We start from the raw sequence: 17,054 nt of genomic DNA on the forward strand, positions 1-17,054 counted from the left end.
GGAATTAATTTATAATGTGGGTATTAATAGTGGTATTAATAGTCAATTATCATCTATATTAGAAGAAATAGAGGGCTTCAAAATTAAATTTTGCTTCATGCCAGAAAGAGGCATAGGCGGGCCCTGATTGTGACCAGTGAGCATTGGCATTAACACGTGACATACTGCTGGTCTTATAAATTTATATACGTCGGCAGGGTTTGAAAGATGTGTACCACTATGTAAAACACAAACAAGAACATGAATGATCAGGCACAACAAACTGATTTAATTTTACATAATTTTTCACATTCACATTTTTATTTGGATACATAGCAATACAGAAAATTATTAGATGCTTTTATTGTTATTTTCCCTAAAAAAATGCCAACATTTCTCAAATTCTGCCGGGGTATGGTCTTCATTTCTGAGTACAAATGTAACAGTTCGTATGGACAACGACCTTCCAATTCACCAGAGTCGTATTTGCTGAAAGCGGAAATTCTTCCGACTAACACTAAATCTGATTCGCTAATAGGGATCGTTTAGCCCGCCCAATATCCGCTCAGCGTTTTGGACATTAGTTCTCTGATTGGAGGTTGCTGCGTCAATCATTTGTGATACCAAGGAAAGGACTGACAAGATGAAGCACTACGAGGTGAGTAGCGACTATGAGTAATTCAACTCAGTGTGGCGTTTACGTAGATTTGAGCAATTTAATGAGTTGCGAATGTTTTGTGTGACTACATCGCAGTGAACACCCTGTCATTAGCCAATCTTTGGTTATGCAGGAGTTAGCATGGTACAGCACGGCAGTTTACATCGACTGCCTGCTGTGACCGAAGCTTTGTGTTTGAGCGTATTCTGACCTCAGCGTTTTTTATTGGTGAGGGTACGCTCTCATCGCTGAATTAGTCGTAGTCAGAAGACTAGTGTGTCGCGTTTCTTTAATCTGCAATTGAACTAAACATATCTGCTATCCGAAGACATCGCGTAACACGCTGCATCACCGCCATCTCTGGCTGGAATGACTCATGGCCTTCTTTGTCATGTTATTACTCAATAATCCACTTGATAAGACAGTCTTGTTGCAACGGTCCCTCTTGGCCTAGCGAAGATTTTTCACGTCTCTGCAAATCAAGATGAAATTCACGTGTTTGATCGTGTGGAAAACACAACCAAAACAATGCAAGTACCGAAAGAGGGAAATAAAATGTCTCCTTGAGTTCCAAGAGCCCCCACAACCCATCAGACAGGATTGAAGCAGAATGACAGAAACCAACTCGACAAGTGTTTCTTGGCACTAATGGGTTTGTGAACCTGAGTGGGAATTTAACAACAACACATGAATGATACAAATCCAGGGACCATGTGGACACATCATAAATAACGATGCTCGGGATAAAATAAATCCTGTAAGAAGCAGCACATTTAATAAAGTTTGATGATTAGAGTGTATTTTATTTTTTACCCTTAAGGTAAATGAACATGTACATTAATCTGTCACATATATGAATGAGATCCAATGTAGTAGTGATGTCATAAGGCTAATAATGTTTAATGCTGTGATTGGCATTGTATTCATTGGACAATATATTTGTTATTGTGGTCATCGTTAGCAGTAGTGTAGAAGGGCACTGAATTTTACTGAAAAATTTGGTGCTTAATCGTAGCCAAAATATTAGCACATTGATGCAAAGCTCTATCTGGACATGACTAACAATGCAATCTTGTTCCAAAACATTTGCCATGGATTGTATTAAATAATATATTAACATTATTTGTCTTTATTATCGTTATTGTTAAACCATTTGTACCATCAAATTTGAAGTACCTCAAACTAGTGTAAATACAACAATTTGGATTTGATTTATATTTAAATGTATGCTCTTGCTAATGGTATTTGTTATTATTAGGCTATGTTCACACTGAAGAGTGTGATGCTCAATTCAGATGATTGATTTGTTTTTTGTAAAATCCGACCTTTTTATGTACCCCGGTACTTGTTCACATTCCAAAAATAGAAGTGACTTAGAATGTGAACACAATGTGTCCGTGATGTGACATGTATACTTCAGTTGATGGGTAAAAGTTTTAATAAATTGCCAAATTGGTACAGTTTGGATTAGTTTGTTAACCGTCAAAATTCAAAATATTGAATACAGGACTGTACTTGGTGGACATGGGGATACACATTAGTTTTTTATTTTTTTAATCATGGAGTTACTTCCTTGCAGGGATGGGTGTACTGATTCAGTGGTAATGATATTTTGATAATCTCACGAGAATCAAGTGTTCGGAAATTTCTCCAAGCACGCTTTGCTCATCTCCGACCATTTGGAAACTCACAGCATTGTTGGAATGTGCCATTTGGTTTTATAGACTAGAGTGCCACACTTTGGGGGTGCCTGGAGTGCGCTCTGGCTGCTCTGACTGTGGACACAGAGCGTCAGAGCCTGAGGCTTGACAAGATGGAAGTTATTCATGAAAGATGCAAGGGTTCTGGGCTGTTGTGGGATTTGAATGGATTTGACAAAATGTTGGTAAATTCAAGTAAAGTGATGATGCTCTGCTTCTTGGAACGCTTTTCTCACAGCAAAGTTAGAGCGTCAGATTAAATTTGTGAATGCACTCTAATTAATAAATTTAATAAAAAGGCAATGTGTCCCACAATTGTTAGGAGAATTTACTACATACAAGATGTATGACAAATGTGATTACAGTTTGCTACTGTTCCTGAAAACGTGTTCAAATATATGTAATTTTTTTATTGTATTAAAAAAAAGACAACTTAATTCATAATTATTTGAAGAAATTACAAGTACTTCTAAATTGCATTCCTGTAAGGACATTTGTTTGATGAATAATCCTGCTCACCAAAGTTATTGTTCATTTGACAAATTAAAATGTCAAGTTAAATGGGAAATCAACTCAAAGATTTTCTTTACTATAATATTTTCAATGTGCATCCACTCGTCTCAACACGGCATCCTGAGTCATCTTTTTTATTTATTTATTTTTTGTGTAGTATGAATTAATCCAAAAAATCCACCTCGTATGTATCTCGCGGGTGGCCATTTTACCACTTGCTTTCGACTGAAAATGACTTCACAGTTGCTCAGGACTCAAGTGACGACTGATCACAGCTCACCTTTTTCATGAGTTTGGTCATGTGACGTTTGCTAGCATTTGCTGTAATTGGTCGTAACCTGAGACCTAAACAACTGTGATGTCATTTTCAGTCGACAGCAAGTGGCAAAATGCCCACCCCCAGAGAGGGATAAAAACAACTGGATTTCACATTCCACAAATGTAATATTAATCGTAATGCCGCTTTGAGACTAATGGGGGCGCATATAATATATTATTGCAAAGATATTTTTTAGATGACTTCCCCTTTAAGTAATATAGTTTTTTTTTTTAAATCAACATGTTATGAACAAAACATATAACAATTGTTAAATGGGCGGTGATTGTCAAGTGCTTAATTAGGACAAAAACCCCCCCACACAAAGTATCGGTTTTGGTATTTAGAAAAAAAATTATCGGTTTTGGTATTTACAAAAAAATTGGTATTTACAACTATTCGATATGAAATTGGTTCAAAATTGTCTGGTATTGCCCATCACTACTTCCTTGAAACAAAAGCTGGATGAACATTTGCTTGAATGTCTCTGGACGAAAGCAGTCATAGCATTCATTACTTGTTTTTTTCTTTTTCAAATATTTTATTGTGAATTTTTCTCTTCACTAGCATTTTTGTCCCGTTGTCGTACTGAACACAACTTTATTACCTCTGCTGGTGGAAGCCAATTAGTGCACTCCATTTGGACCTAGTTGATTAAACAAACAACAATCAATTCCACACATTCTACGCAATACTTGACGATTATCATGACAATCACTAATTTTAAAAACAAAAAAATCCATGTGTTAGTTTTGTAAAATATAACCCAGACTGCACCAGAGGGCCATAAAATCCCTACTTCTTTCTCTCTCTTACACTGTAGACCAACTGTGTCTAGTAGTTGCTAAACCCTGCAAATCGACTCCCAACATTCAAATAATAATGATTTGACAATCACAATCTTACCTTGCAGAGGGATCTGGCAAATTAGCCCATCTTTGCTTGTGTTTACCGTACCAAGAGCTGTTGAAGTTAAATTCTCCTCGCTTCACCCTCAGCTCATTGTGCCTTAGACTGACAGGCTGTTACTATTAGCTTGAGCCTTTATATAGACAAGGATGAGAGGGCGTGAGGGGTATAAAGTGGCCATGGGTATGCTTGGATGCTTGGCCTCAAGAACAGTATCATGGGGCCATATGCCCCCCCCCCCCAATATTGTCCCTTTTTTTCAATATACAGTGGATCCTATCGACCTGTAATTAGTCAAATGAGCAGTTTAAGTAATCATCAAAAAGTGTGTGTACTATATATATATATATATTAATATTATATTAGTCATCAAAAATGACAACCCCTGATGTAAACGATTCTCCATTAGACAGTAAGTACCCTGCCAACAAACAAACAAAACAATGTGGCGCTCTACGATGCACAACCATGCCAAATAGCAACGCTCTAATAAGTACCGTTCAACTTTAACGTTGGCCTCTGGGCTTGCGAGTGATGTGAAAATACGTTGGCGCATTAAAATTCGATGTTCATCGACAAGTCCGACAGTAAACACGTCTGAGTTGAAGCGCCACGTTGCAAGGTTTAACTGTATGTCTTTCATTGAGAAATGACAACGGTATGAGCAACTGTTGATCATCAGAGGGTGGAGAGGCATGGGTGGGCTTCAGCAAGGGGAATGCCCTAACTTAGTGAGAAGAATCTGTGGTATTATCACCTTTGGGTGGCAAAAAAGGCAACTCCTGCTGTGTGTGACTGAAAGATGGGAAAAGAGGGTTTGAAACTACCAGTTAACCAACAGAACCTGTTGAAGAAGTCAGGTGTTTTTAAGAAACAAATGGCAATGTCAGTCTAATGACATCACCCCATAGACATATGGGGGGGGGGGGGTCAGTGGCAAAAGGGTTATGCAGCGTTAGCAGTTGATTTTATATTTAGCTACAGGGAGAGGAGGAGATGGGGTCGAACGGTGTTGGTTGTCATAACACCTCTGTCCCTTCTGACAACTTAGCTGTAGACTAGACTGAGCGGTGTCAGACTGTTTTTATGGTAAGATTGGGAGAGGGGAGTGGCCGGGTGGGGGGGGGGGTATTGCATAATCGAATCAACTCCATAATCACGTGCCTATTTCCCTTCATGAGATGTTTGCAGATGGCCAATCCGAATCTGCAACTGTTTGCACACTTGTCCACTCTCCAGGGTTTGTTTGGCAATTGAAATAAGCAATTGGCCAGAAGCGAAGGAATGAGACAGAGGCAGCCAGTCGGGGTGGGATGGGGTTGTTGGATGAGGTAGCGGAGGAAGAGGGAGGGGCTGTCAAAGCACCAAGCATGGGGGAGACAGATTTATTTCCACAGCTGAGTGCAGCAACTCTCCTCTGGCTTGCAGTGTTTCTAGGCTTGACACTTTGGTGGTGGAGAGAAGTGAATAAAGTGAGTTCAGAAGGTGGACCGTTGACATGGATGCCCTCGCGCTTGAGGCTGCCATTGGGAAAAGGCCAGCTAACGGGATAGCGGCTGCACCTCTACTGGCCCCCGCACCGGTCAAACGTAAACCTGCTAAAAAAGCTAAAAAGGCTGTTGTTTTCTTTGAGGTGGAGATACTTGATGCCAAGACCAAGGACAAGCTCTGCTTCCTGGACAAGGTGAGCAATGACATCTGAACTCTTTTCACGAACACTCATATTACAATTTGCATGATTCTTTGCATAGCTTGGGCGTGCGAATGCTTATTGCACACAACTGGTACAACTAAGTTGGGTTCTCTGTAATGTAAAAATATCCAACTGTGTCAGTGAGAGTCATACCTTTTCGAGAACATACTGAAGCTGCCTCAGTTGTCGTCAAAGAGCGTGCAACTGTAAACGCACACTTTCACACATGACCAAACTCTGCCTGCTTGGTGTTCTGGCCACTTAGTTGAAAGGTACAGAGTCGATATGCAGTGGATGCTCAGTTTATGGTACATCACCCATATCAACCCAAATTTGAATGCTTTAGTTAGTCGATCACGAGTTGATCACTAGCCGATGCAAACGCAGTCGTGCAGTCACCATCCCAGTTAATATTTGTTTGAAAATCACTTCTTGGCTGGAAGTATTAAACAATCAAATGGAAAAACAATACGCTGATTTGCTCCCAGTAGGGCCTTGGCAGCACCTTGCAGGGCAGGAGCTGCTCATTGGTGTCTGAATGAGTGAAGGTTAGCCTCTGTAAAGCGCAAAATAAATGCACCCCATTTACCATTTAAATTTTAATTTCCTTCATTTTACCAAAACAATTCTATACCCAAACTTTGAAGGAACAAGTCGGGGAAGGCCAATTTCTTTTCAAGCATGAGTGTACCATAATATACAGGGTAATGTCCACAAGGCAAGAACTTCAGCATCCTGACTTCAAGTCAATCAAACACCTTTAAGGTGAACTAGAACAAAGATGGTGTGTGTGTGTCATTAGACCCTCTTTTAGGCTGACTTCACAAATGTTCTTCTGGATGAATAAGCAAATATTCACCAACATAATTATTAAATGTATTTATGTTTTCAGATCACTGCAGATGTGTTTTGCTAGTCGAATTTGGGTTGCTCTGACCAACCAGAGAATGGAAAAATGCGGATGTCATTCAGAGTCAATGTGCTTGCTTTGGGTGGAGAAATGAAAGGCAGATTTGTTGGAGATTCTGTGAAATTTCTCATCTATTTTAAATTACATTGATTGGTACTACTGATTCTGAAGGCCTTGGGCAGATTAGAATGACATAGCAGCACATACAGGCCATTTTCACTCCTTGCAGTGTAATGGACAGGTGTCCCAATGCTTTTGTCAATCTCGTGTAAGGCAGATACAGTACAGAAAGGATGGGGTTGCTTTGGAAGGGGATTGTTTCTATAAACGGTTTATTATGTCTAGTCAGGGTTTATAGGACGAAGCCGCAATCTGAGCACTTAATGAAGTCCAGATACTTGTGGGGGGTTGTGTGCAGTTATTTTTTTTTTTTAATGATGTCATCCTGCTGAAAAGGTCGCAAGGTCTTCAGACTGACGTGGAAAGAATTGAAGCTTGTCAGTCTAGCAAAGCTTGGGCAAGCAGTCTATTAATGAAATGGCTCTGAAAGTTCAGCACGCATGGAAAAACAAACCCATCCTGTAATTGGCGAGAGAGCTGTAACACTCAAACAAGCTCTGCTTTCCAGAGATGAGCAATTTAAATCATACACAAACTAAGTTTGCATTGTACACAATCAATTCAGTTGAGTTAATTGATACAGGGTCATTTGGTCCCATTCCAAAGCATAATACCGTGTTAGAATAAGCATTACTGTAGGTTTTTTTAGTTCTTTTTTGTGATATGTGGGAAGAATGACAGTAAGGAAAGAGAGAAAGAATACTGATGAAACTTCACAGAGTGTCACCAGAAACATCTGTTGTGGCTGTAGGGCATGAAATCATGAAATGTGCTCGTTTGATGCGAACAGAGACGGACGGGTCTTCTTCCACAAAGTCAGATGCTTATGATGGTTCCAAATGTTTTGGTACGAATTCAAAATTTTAGGGCGACACAACTCCAAACCAAGGTTAAACCCGGTAATAGTTCGGATTTTTTCATTAAACAGGTACCGTAGTTAATTTTTATTTCATTTTGAATTTTGTATTTTTGAATTTAGTTAATTTGAAGTGTGTGTCTGGATATTGTACATGGAATATGTTGTGTAAATAGATTTATTGATTGCTTGTTTGATTGATTTTTGGGGGGAGGGGTGGGGGGGAGTATGCCAACATCAGTTCACTATATAGCCATTAGTACTGTATAGGCATCAATATTTTGAGTGTTTACTACAATTTTGGGTTCATATTTAGTAAAGTTGGTTGCTGTCAGCTTGGCACGATGCCGTGTGCCTTGGCTGTGGCTGTAGGATCCTTGAAATCTGAATACCAGCTGTTGGATTGCTCATGTGTGTGTGTGGGGGGGGGGGGCACTGCCAGAGCTAAATTTACTGCTAATCACTGTCATGAATGGAAAACTGGATTGGTGTCTGTTCATCTGTGTGTTTACATCAATTGATTTGTCACGTTGTTATTTGTAGGTGGAACCAAATGCCACCATTGGGGAGATCAAGTCTATGTTCCACAAGAGCCGTAAGTGTTTTCGCTATGGCCTCATACATCGTAATTAATAGCAAACAAATGTTCACACTTGTCTGTCTGTTTCAGATCCACAGTGGTACCCAGCCAGACAATCCATTCGCCTTGACCCCAGTAAGTCATTTGTGGCTTCATTAACGTCACCTCATAGTCAATGAAGTCTGTGGTTAAACGTCATTTATCTTCAAGATGTTTTCCAGCTCCACCCACAATTGGTGAAAATCCACAAAGTAGAGAGACCATATAAAACATGAATAAAATACTGCCATTTCACTCCTCCCGCCCACGTTGAGCACGCTCACATTTATTAAAACAGACTTTTAAAGTAGTCCTTAGCTTCTGTGCTCACTCTTGCTCGTGCAGCTCTCCAAATAAAATGCAAGGCACGCTTGCTGTAAGTTATTTCAAACTCCCTGTTGAAGTTTACTATAAAACGGACACATCAAATCAAACATTGTTTAATTAAGCGGTCGACTATTTATTTATTTATTTTTTGGTCTCAATTAAAGAGATGCTACAATACAATAAAACATCAAACATACTGTAGTGTGAAGTATTTTTTTACTGACAGAATTATTATTTTTTGATAGGTTACAAACTAAAACCTGAAAATAGGTGAATTTGCAACAATGCGAGATGTCACTGTACCTTAATTAGCCTAATGCTAACATACAGTGTAATATGAAAGGTGTACTCATTATAAATCTTCAAAAAAACGACTTTAACATACATGGCCATGTCAGACTTGCCTGTATTATGTAACAAACCATAAATGACCACTTATAAAACCATCCACCATGGCGCTGGAGCATGAACGATGAACCAAGATATAATGCGATACAACATTGCAATTTTCTCTCTGGACTACATTGGACCTCTCTGAGTGTGTGTTAAGTAAAAGTGTGTACCGGTATGTTTCAGAGGGGAAATCACTGAAGGATGAGGACGTTCTGCAGCAGCTTCCTGTGGGAACCACAGCAACTTTTTACTTCCGAGACCTGGGGGCTCAAATCAGCTGGGTCACGGTCAGTACAGGTTCTACCACATCCAGTAGAGTTGAGCGATGATATTAACAGTTCATGGTTTGCCTCGACTATGTTGGAGAAGAGTATGTTCTGACTTATTTGCACAGATACAAAGGTTGCTGAAATCAGGCAGTTAAAGAAGAAGTCATGACATATCATAACAGCACAGTGAAGGCAGGCGAATTTTCCACCCAACATTGAACAAGCCACATGGCGAAAGAGCAACTGGAGCTGGAGTCTTTCACAAGGCCGCACCCTCTAAGGGCACACATCAGCACATGAATGCTACAGTGTGTGTGGGTGTGTGACGGTCAGCCTAAATTAGACTTTATCAAACCAGTTTATTGCTTTATATTGTCTTTGGCCATACATTATAACTAATCCAATGAAGCAGCCAAAATATGTACAAATATGTTTTTTGTGGCTGAATTTAGCTGCTGCGGCTTTTAGTCACTGCACGGAGTCCAGATAAGAGCATTTCACGATGCATGATCTTTTCATGAGAGGCCCTCTAATACATTTGCTAAGCAGTGTACAGTATGTCCTCATTAAATCAATATTATGGCAAAATAGGACATTTTAGATCATTGCAGCCAGTGTACACATTTAGATGCACTTGCACAATTTAATGAGATCTAATGAACAATCTTAAACAAAATCAGTTTTTATACTACTGGCCATTTCTTGGTTTATCACTCTCATGTAATTAATTAAATAAGGTAAGCAAAGATTACGAACGGCTCTCAGTCCTACACCAGTGCAAACACAACAATGACAGAAACAGGCATGTTAAATGAGGACCTCTGACAGCATCAATCACCAGTAAATATTTACTTTGCGAAAGAAGGATTATGGATACCGCTCTTGGCTCTTTCTAGTTTACACGCTTAGTTGGTACTAAATGCTTGATTATGTGGCATCTTGTGACTTTCAGGTCTTCCTGACAGAGTACACCGGACCTCTTGTCATCTACCTGATGTTCTACTTCAGGGTCCCCTTTATCTACGCCCCCAAATATGATTTCACCACCAGTAAACATTGGGTCGTGCAGTAAGTGTCTCGGAAAATGTCACTCAAGTGACACGTTTACAAATGTGTTTGCATGTCAAAATTGAACTCCTAGCCTTCTGACAACAAGTTACAAATGAGCGAGGCTTTATATATCGTCGCTGTCCTGTGAAACACACGTACATTATGCTTGTTTTTGTCGTTAATTTATTATTTTTTTCATTAATGGCATGTCCGAAAGGCAGACACTCCCATGAAAAATGGACACCTGTTTTTCACAGAACCGCGACAACGTGCTTTTCATGACACAAAGGCCAATGAGTCAAGATTTGCTTTTTAATAAGCTGCTAATCCAGATCTTTTGCTTTTCCCAGTCTTGCTTGTATGTGCCACTCTTTCCACTACGTGAAAAGGCTGCTGGAGACGCTGTTTGTCCATCGCTTCTCTCATGGAACCATGCCACTCCGCAACATCTTCAAGGTGAGACTGTTAAACTATTTGAGCGCTGTCATCTGATCATGTGATGTCGCTGCCCCGTCAATGTTTGAGGCACCTGTTTTAGTGCTACTTTTAAAGAAGTGTCTATTTTCAGAATTGTACATACTACTGGGGCTTTGCAGCATGGATGGCTTATTACATCAATCACCCACTTTATACACCGCCAAGTGAGTGTGCACATAGCACATGCACATATTCTATACTCTCTTGTACATAAATGTCTCCTTGGAACTTCATTCCGCGTGTCTGTGTGAATTACTGTTCCAGTTTATGGCGAGAAACAGATCAGACTGGCCCTCATCTTATTCCTGGTAAGAACCCCTCCAATCAATGTATGGCATCCGCAGAGATCGTGTTTCTCATCAACGGCGTTCTCTTTCTCAGTTCTGTCAAGTTGGCAACTTTTCCATCCACATCGCCCTTCGCAACCTTCGTCCACCAGGTATACGCACTCTTGCCCTACTATCCAGTGGAAAATTTGTGATTTTAATGTTAAGTGTTGGCCAAATATTTTGTACATCGACTTGTTTTGTAAATTAAATGTTTGTGGATACAGTGCATGGAAAAAGTATCTGCACCCTTCCTGATTTCTGTGCAATTTGCAGTTTATCAAACCAGTTTTAATATCACACAGACACAACCCAAGGAAATATGAAATGCAATCTCGAAAAACCAATTTAACTTATTTAGACACACAAAAAAAATCCAAACCTACCTACCATGACATTAATTCATTTAAATTCACCTTTCCGAAATTTAACTTGGAAAATCACATTCATCATGTTGAGATACCATTCAACGGGTGTTAAATTACTGTATAATAAAATACTGTTGGAGCAAAATGTACAAACACTTATGGATCTACCAAAAAAAAAAATCTCTCTCTCTCTCCACTTGTTTATTCAGGCTCCAAGACCAGGAAGATACCCTACCCGACAAAGAACCCCTTTACCTGGATCTTCCTGCTGGTCTCCTGTCCCAATTACACTTATGAGGTTGTTTTATTTCTTTCTTTTTCCTGTTATGGTGTTAAAACTCAAATATGACTCCATTCTAAAATTCTTAATCATGTTAATATAAGTAGTGAAAGGTCAGCCATTGTATACATTTCCACATTCCTTTTTGTTGCAGTTGGGCTCCTGGCTCGGCTTCACGCTGATGACGCAGTGTCTGCCCGTGGCCTTCTTCACCTTGGTGGGTTTCATTCAGATGACTGTGTGGGCCAAGGGCAAGCATCGTAGCTACCTGAAGGAATTCCGGGATTACCCTCCTCTCCGGTCACCCATCCTGCCCTTTGTCCTGTAGATGAGGGCTCCTTCATCTAAATTTGCTTTCGTTGCTGGTAGACACCTCGCCAGTCTCTCTCCCAACCTGACGAGTATCATCTCTTTGTTTCGCCCCCGCTTCTATACTGGAAATAGTGACTGAAAACATGCTTGCGTGCTGCTTGCATGTTTGTTCGCTATAAATGCTAAATTTTTAACGCATCACTTGCTTTGCCTCATTTCGCACACTCAACAAACCAACCAGTTTTGCCTGGTTCCGTGAATTATTTTGTACACCCACATAAGTTCTGCCCCCCAAACGACTTTGTGCACTGACATACACTGTACAGCTCATGCAGGTCTGGTTTATGTTTTCATGTTCAGAAATGTCAATTGTTGTTTACATCCAATCCTCTGAAAAAGTAATTTATTAATAAAAAGGAATCAAATCTGTGACGGGTTTTGTTGATTCTTTATCTGTCTGGAATATGTAGCGCTAAAAAACATTTGACAGAATCTGAGCATGTACTTGTCAAGGCACAAGATGGAAAAGCTGCACAAAATTGTGCTTATAAAGAGTATTGGGGCCGCCCATGCTGGAGGAAAAAAAATACAAATTGAAAAAGTCACAATTTCACAGGTATAGACATTATAGCACAAGGGTGACACATGACAATAACATACATTGTTTTAAGAAGAGGATGTTAACTTTTTTTGTGTGTTTCGCAATGTTTTAGCACATCAGCACAGTCAAAAGTAAAAGGTGTTTAACATTCATTTCCCGAACCGCTTAATCCTCACTAGGGTCGCAGGGGTGCTGGAGCCTATCCCGGCCGTCTTCGGGCAGTAGGCGGGGGACACCCTGAACCGGTTGCCAGCCAATCGCAGGGCACACACAGACGAGCAACCATGCGCACTCACACTCACACCTAGGGACAATTTAGCGTGTTCAATCAGCCTGCCATTCATGTTTTTGGAACGTGGGAGGAAATCGGAGTACCCGGAGAAAACCCACGCAGGCCCGGCCGGGGAGAACATGCAAACTCCACACAGGGAGGCCGGAGCTGAAATTGAACCTCTGCAAGGTCGACGTGCTAACCACTGGACTACCGGGCCGCCCAGCTGTTTAACATGACTGAACAAAACTATGTCTGTTCTTAAAAAAAAACACATGGAACAGAATCATCTATTTGATTGTGTGTGTGCAATGAAGACAGGCAAGACACATCCCTACCGTTAGCCTTGGATTTTTAGCGAGAGAATTAAGGTGCACCCTGGACTCGTCGCCAGCCAATCACAATTACACATTCAACATAGACAAAAAGAACATTAAAACCTCCCAATTCTTCAAGCAATTAAAAAAAAAAAAAGTAAGTATGATGTGATTTTAGAGCTTTCAAAACTGTCATTGTCACAAGATGGAACATATATCAGAAATCTTTAAAAGTGCATATGAATCATAAGGAGCTAGGTAGAGCTATGAGAAATGGGAAATCCCAGATGCTTGAAAAACAAAAAGCGATGACTGCGATCTGTAATTAAGCAGCACTGTTTAATGTGAACAGTGTAAGCTATATACAGAGATGAGGGGAAAAGATGTGTGTCATTATGCAGCTTCAGCCTGGGCCTCAATTCTCTTCTTCCTCAGCTGGAGCCTCCTCTCCCTCTCATACTCCTTCATCCGCATCACATAGCTACAGACAAAGAAACACATGAAATACACATTTTGCTTGAAGATGGAATGCTTGTGCCATGAGAACTGATCATGTTTTGAAACATTAGCGTCGGCAAATAAACTGCATCGTAGCAAACTTTTCCCTATGTGGTCAATCAAATATATTCTTTCAAGCAAGAGTGACCACTGACAAAACAGTAACTCGTGATGGAAAGACTTACTCCCGGTGTTCACAGTAGTCCCAGTCATGTCTCTCGTGCTTGCAGGCAAGGAAGTTTGGCCAGTTGTCCCTTTTGCACTTCATGAACTTCAGGAGGTAATGAGCACAATAGTCCCTCTGCTCCAACGGCAGCATGGCCAAATTCATCTGCTCCTGGGTCGCAACCATCTCTGGAAGGAGCACGCACACACAAACATACCATCAGTCTTTTTTTCTTTTTTTTTAATCCACTCGCAATATATATATTAACCTGCCATGCTGAGAAATGTTTTGGCTGTGAGAACGGTGAAAATGAATTAATTCAGGACTGTAATGGTGGTTAACACAGCACGCGGAGTAACTATTTATTATTATGCTATATTATTATGCTTAGTAACAATTTAGTTATCTGGGAATTGCTAGTAATTGGTTTTGCATTACAGAATCATTTCTGAGCAATGACACGCCTTTTAAAATACATCCATCCATCTTCTATGGCGCTGTCCTCATCAAGGTAGCGGGTGAGCTGGTGCCTTACCCGGGCTGATTTTGGGAGAGAGTCGGGTTGCACCATACACCACCGTAATCGCCATGCCAATCACAGAAAACATACAACCATTCACACGCACATTCAAACCTTAAGCCAATTAGTCAGTGAACCAACAAACATGCACGTCAGGACATGCAAACTCCATACAGGAAGGGCATTCGAACCCAGAACTTCAGAATTGTGAGATAAACGTGGGAACCACAATTACACCATGCTGATTTAAATATTGTAAATATTGCTGTGTTCGGATGGTAAACTGCACAAACCTAATTCACACATTATCATTTTTTAATTCAGTAAATATTTCCCTCTAGGAAAAATTGGAACGAGAAAGATGCATTTCCTGTTACATTGCGATAAATGCCAAAATATGGTTTGATGCAGCCCAAATACGCACAGGCCAATCTGACAAGTTATCGCGAGATTACGTCGATACGTGCTCAGATACGCTAATTTCAGACACCAACCGAAATATACAAACACAATCATCCAATGCACTAACGTCTCACAAGTACGTAGTACAAACCTCGCTCTTTCCTCTCAGGAAATCCAAAGTTGGGGTCGAACTCGAATTTCTTCGCCGGGTCTGGCTCGGTGTCGGTCTCGGTGATGTACCGTCTGACTAGGTGAGCCCCCATTGTATCCTTTATAGAGTATGTACTTTAATAATATTAAGTGGAACTGTCTTTCTTCCGTGCTGGGAAATTATTTTCAAAATGGTTCAGCGATCTGCCATTCGGTCACCTACACAAGCCCCTTGAATCCACTTCCGTTTCCACCGGAAATAAACAGCTGACAAATTCAGTCCTTCAGCAACATCTTCCCCTTTAAGCAAGCAACAACCTTTCCGCTAGTAAATTTCAGGGTGATCAAGCAATTTTGATGCTCCTCTAAATCAATTGTTAAAGCTTTTTGCACACAACTTTCTGGTGATGGTTTAAGAATGCCACATTGGGACATGCAGACAAAACTAGTTGGAATAATATTTAACGTGCCGAGCTATTTTTGTATATATATTTTTTATGTTTCATGCTTTGGTTCAATTTTACAAAACAATAATAATAAAACATTTAAACGTGGGTCACCAAGAACCTGTACCTATAGGGATGATAGACTTAATAGGATTGAAGGAGAGTAGCTTGCTGCTTCCTTTGTGACACAACTCGTCTTGATCTCCTCCTGTCATTTTTTTACAGCCTAGATGGTTTTTTCCCCAGATCAATTAGAATCTGTTTAGAATAGTCTGTATTTCAATATAATGTAATTTTAATTGCCCCCTTTTAATGACATTGTCTTACATGTTTGTATATCTTGAAGAGGTAGTTTCCACTGTACTAGATACATTTTAACATCTGATATGAACCTAAGTAGAAAATATAATATGCTCAAAATCCACATTAAAAATGTTCATCTTCAGGAACTCAAACATACAGAAATATTTAAAGTATTTTCACAACACAGTACATACAAATAACGAGAGTACAACAGACATGACTATTACGCAAAAACAAAATGCTGAAAATTGTGCTTATTTATTTTAATATTCTGAATAATGAATGACCCAATAAAAACTCATGCTAAGTTTATTTTGGGAAAGGCTGTCCCATATTGATGTCAGACTGGAAGATATCTACTGTACCTCCAAACTAGTGATGTAAAAAATTGTGCAATCTAAAGTTTTTTTGAAAATAAAGTCCAGGTATGACTGACTGTGTGCACCGGGAGTTATAAAACGTTAATCTGATGCAATGGGTGTGTATGAAACTATAACTATATATAATGTGACATATGTGAATTGTAATGTGACATATAAAACCATTAATTTTCCAACCCATTTACAGCATTGCATCCTGGTCCCTGGAATAAAGTAAACGTCTTCACCCTACAAAAAGAAACAAATGTAAAAACAACGTTTGAATAGATTACTATTAATATTTCTAACTACATTGCATGTGTTCCCACTCCAAAGGCTGAAAGTTATAAAACATACAGCCGCCCTGTAGGGAATTTTATGTTTTAATCTTCCACTGACTCAGTCTGTACCAGGCACACAAAGCCTGACTCTGTTTTGAGTGGTGGACTGGGCGGATTTTAGCTGAGAGCAGGTACCAATCACAACCTCAGAAGTTTAAACGTGCAACGATACCGAGCGTGACTGCAGAATCAACCCGACATTCTCACTCAATGGGATACCTGATCAGCACCTTGGGCCCACCACACACCAAGCGACATCACTGAATGCCACTGATCCATAGCCTGCCAGCAGACCTGTTCTCCTGGAGCAAGCGTCTGCGATGTGATACAGACAGGCATGTAGACAGACAGATCCACTTGTGTGATAGTAACTATGAGACAGTGAGATACAGAGAAGAAGTGAATAAAGTGTTCCATTGCAAAGATAGAATACAGAATATATGGCAGAGAACTCTCCACCTGTCGCCTGTCATGTCTGCAGTACTTTGGCCGATGACTCATTCAGCGTGCGTTTTGGCGTTGACCGTGCCAGCGCACAGGTCCCGAGGGTCGTCCCCTTATTGATTTTTTTAACCTGGCCTGTTCAGCTGAGAGGTCATGCAGAA

General features: G+C 40.2%; 2 protein-coding genes across 3 annotated transcripts; one reads left to right on the forward strand and one right to left on the reverse strand.

Moving 5' to 3' along the window:
• The first annotated feature begins 599 nt into the window (after window positions 1–599).
• tecrb (trans-2,3-enoyl-CoA reductase b) lies at window positions 600–12,504 on the forward strand. Of its 2 annotated transcripts, XM_086120200.1 has the most exons (12): window positions 600–637; window positions 5,709–5,759; window positions 8,198–8,249; window positions 8,325–8,369; window positions 9,177–9,280; window positions 10,215–10,330; window positions 10,663–10,768; window positions 10,881–10,953; window positions 11,054–11,097; window positions 11,171–11,228; window positions 11,693–11,781; window positions 11,918–12,504. In XM_086120200.1, the coding sequence occupies exons 1-12, from the start codon at window positions 623–625 to the stop codon at window positions 12,089–12,091; spliced, it is 927 nt and encodes a 308-aa protein (XP_085976326.1). In that variant the 5' UTR covers window positions 600–622; the 3' UTR covers window positions 12,092–12,504. The 2 variants fall into 2 exon arrangements, with proteins under 2 accessions (XP_085976326.1, XP_085976325.1); XM_086120199.1 differs by lacking the exon at window positions 600–637 and having other exon boundaries at window positions 5,455–5,759.
• Window positions 12,505–13,584: 1,080 nt separating this feature from the next.
• ndufb7 (NADH:ubiquinone oxidoreductase subunit B7) lies at window positions 13,585–15,265 on the reverse strand. Its single transcript, XM_086120201.1, has 3 exons — window positions 15,002–15,265; window positions 13,948–14,116; window positions 13,585–13,745 (listed from the first exon to the last, which is right to left on the reverse strand). Exons 1-3 carry the CDS (start codon window positions 15,111–15,113, stop codon window positions 13,658–13,660), a joined length of 369 nt encoding a protein of 122 aa, XP_085976327.1. The 5' UTR covers window positions 15,114–15,265; the 3' UTR covers window positions 13,585–13,657.
• Window positions 15,266–17,054: the final 1,789 nt, after the last annotated feature.

The sequence above is a fragment of the Hippocampus guttulatus genome, chromosome 9, assembly GCF_054856545.1.
Source record: "Hippocampus guttulatus isolate MCC_2025c chromosome 9, RoL_Hgut_1.0, whole genome shotgun sequence".
Classification (NCBI taxonomy): domain Eukaryota; kingdom Metazoa; phylum Chordata; class Actinopteri; order Syngnathiformes; family Syngnathidae; genus Hippocampus; species Hippocampus guttulatus.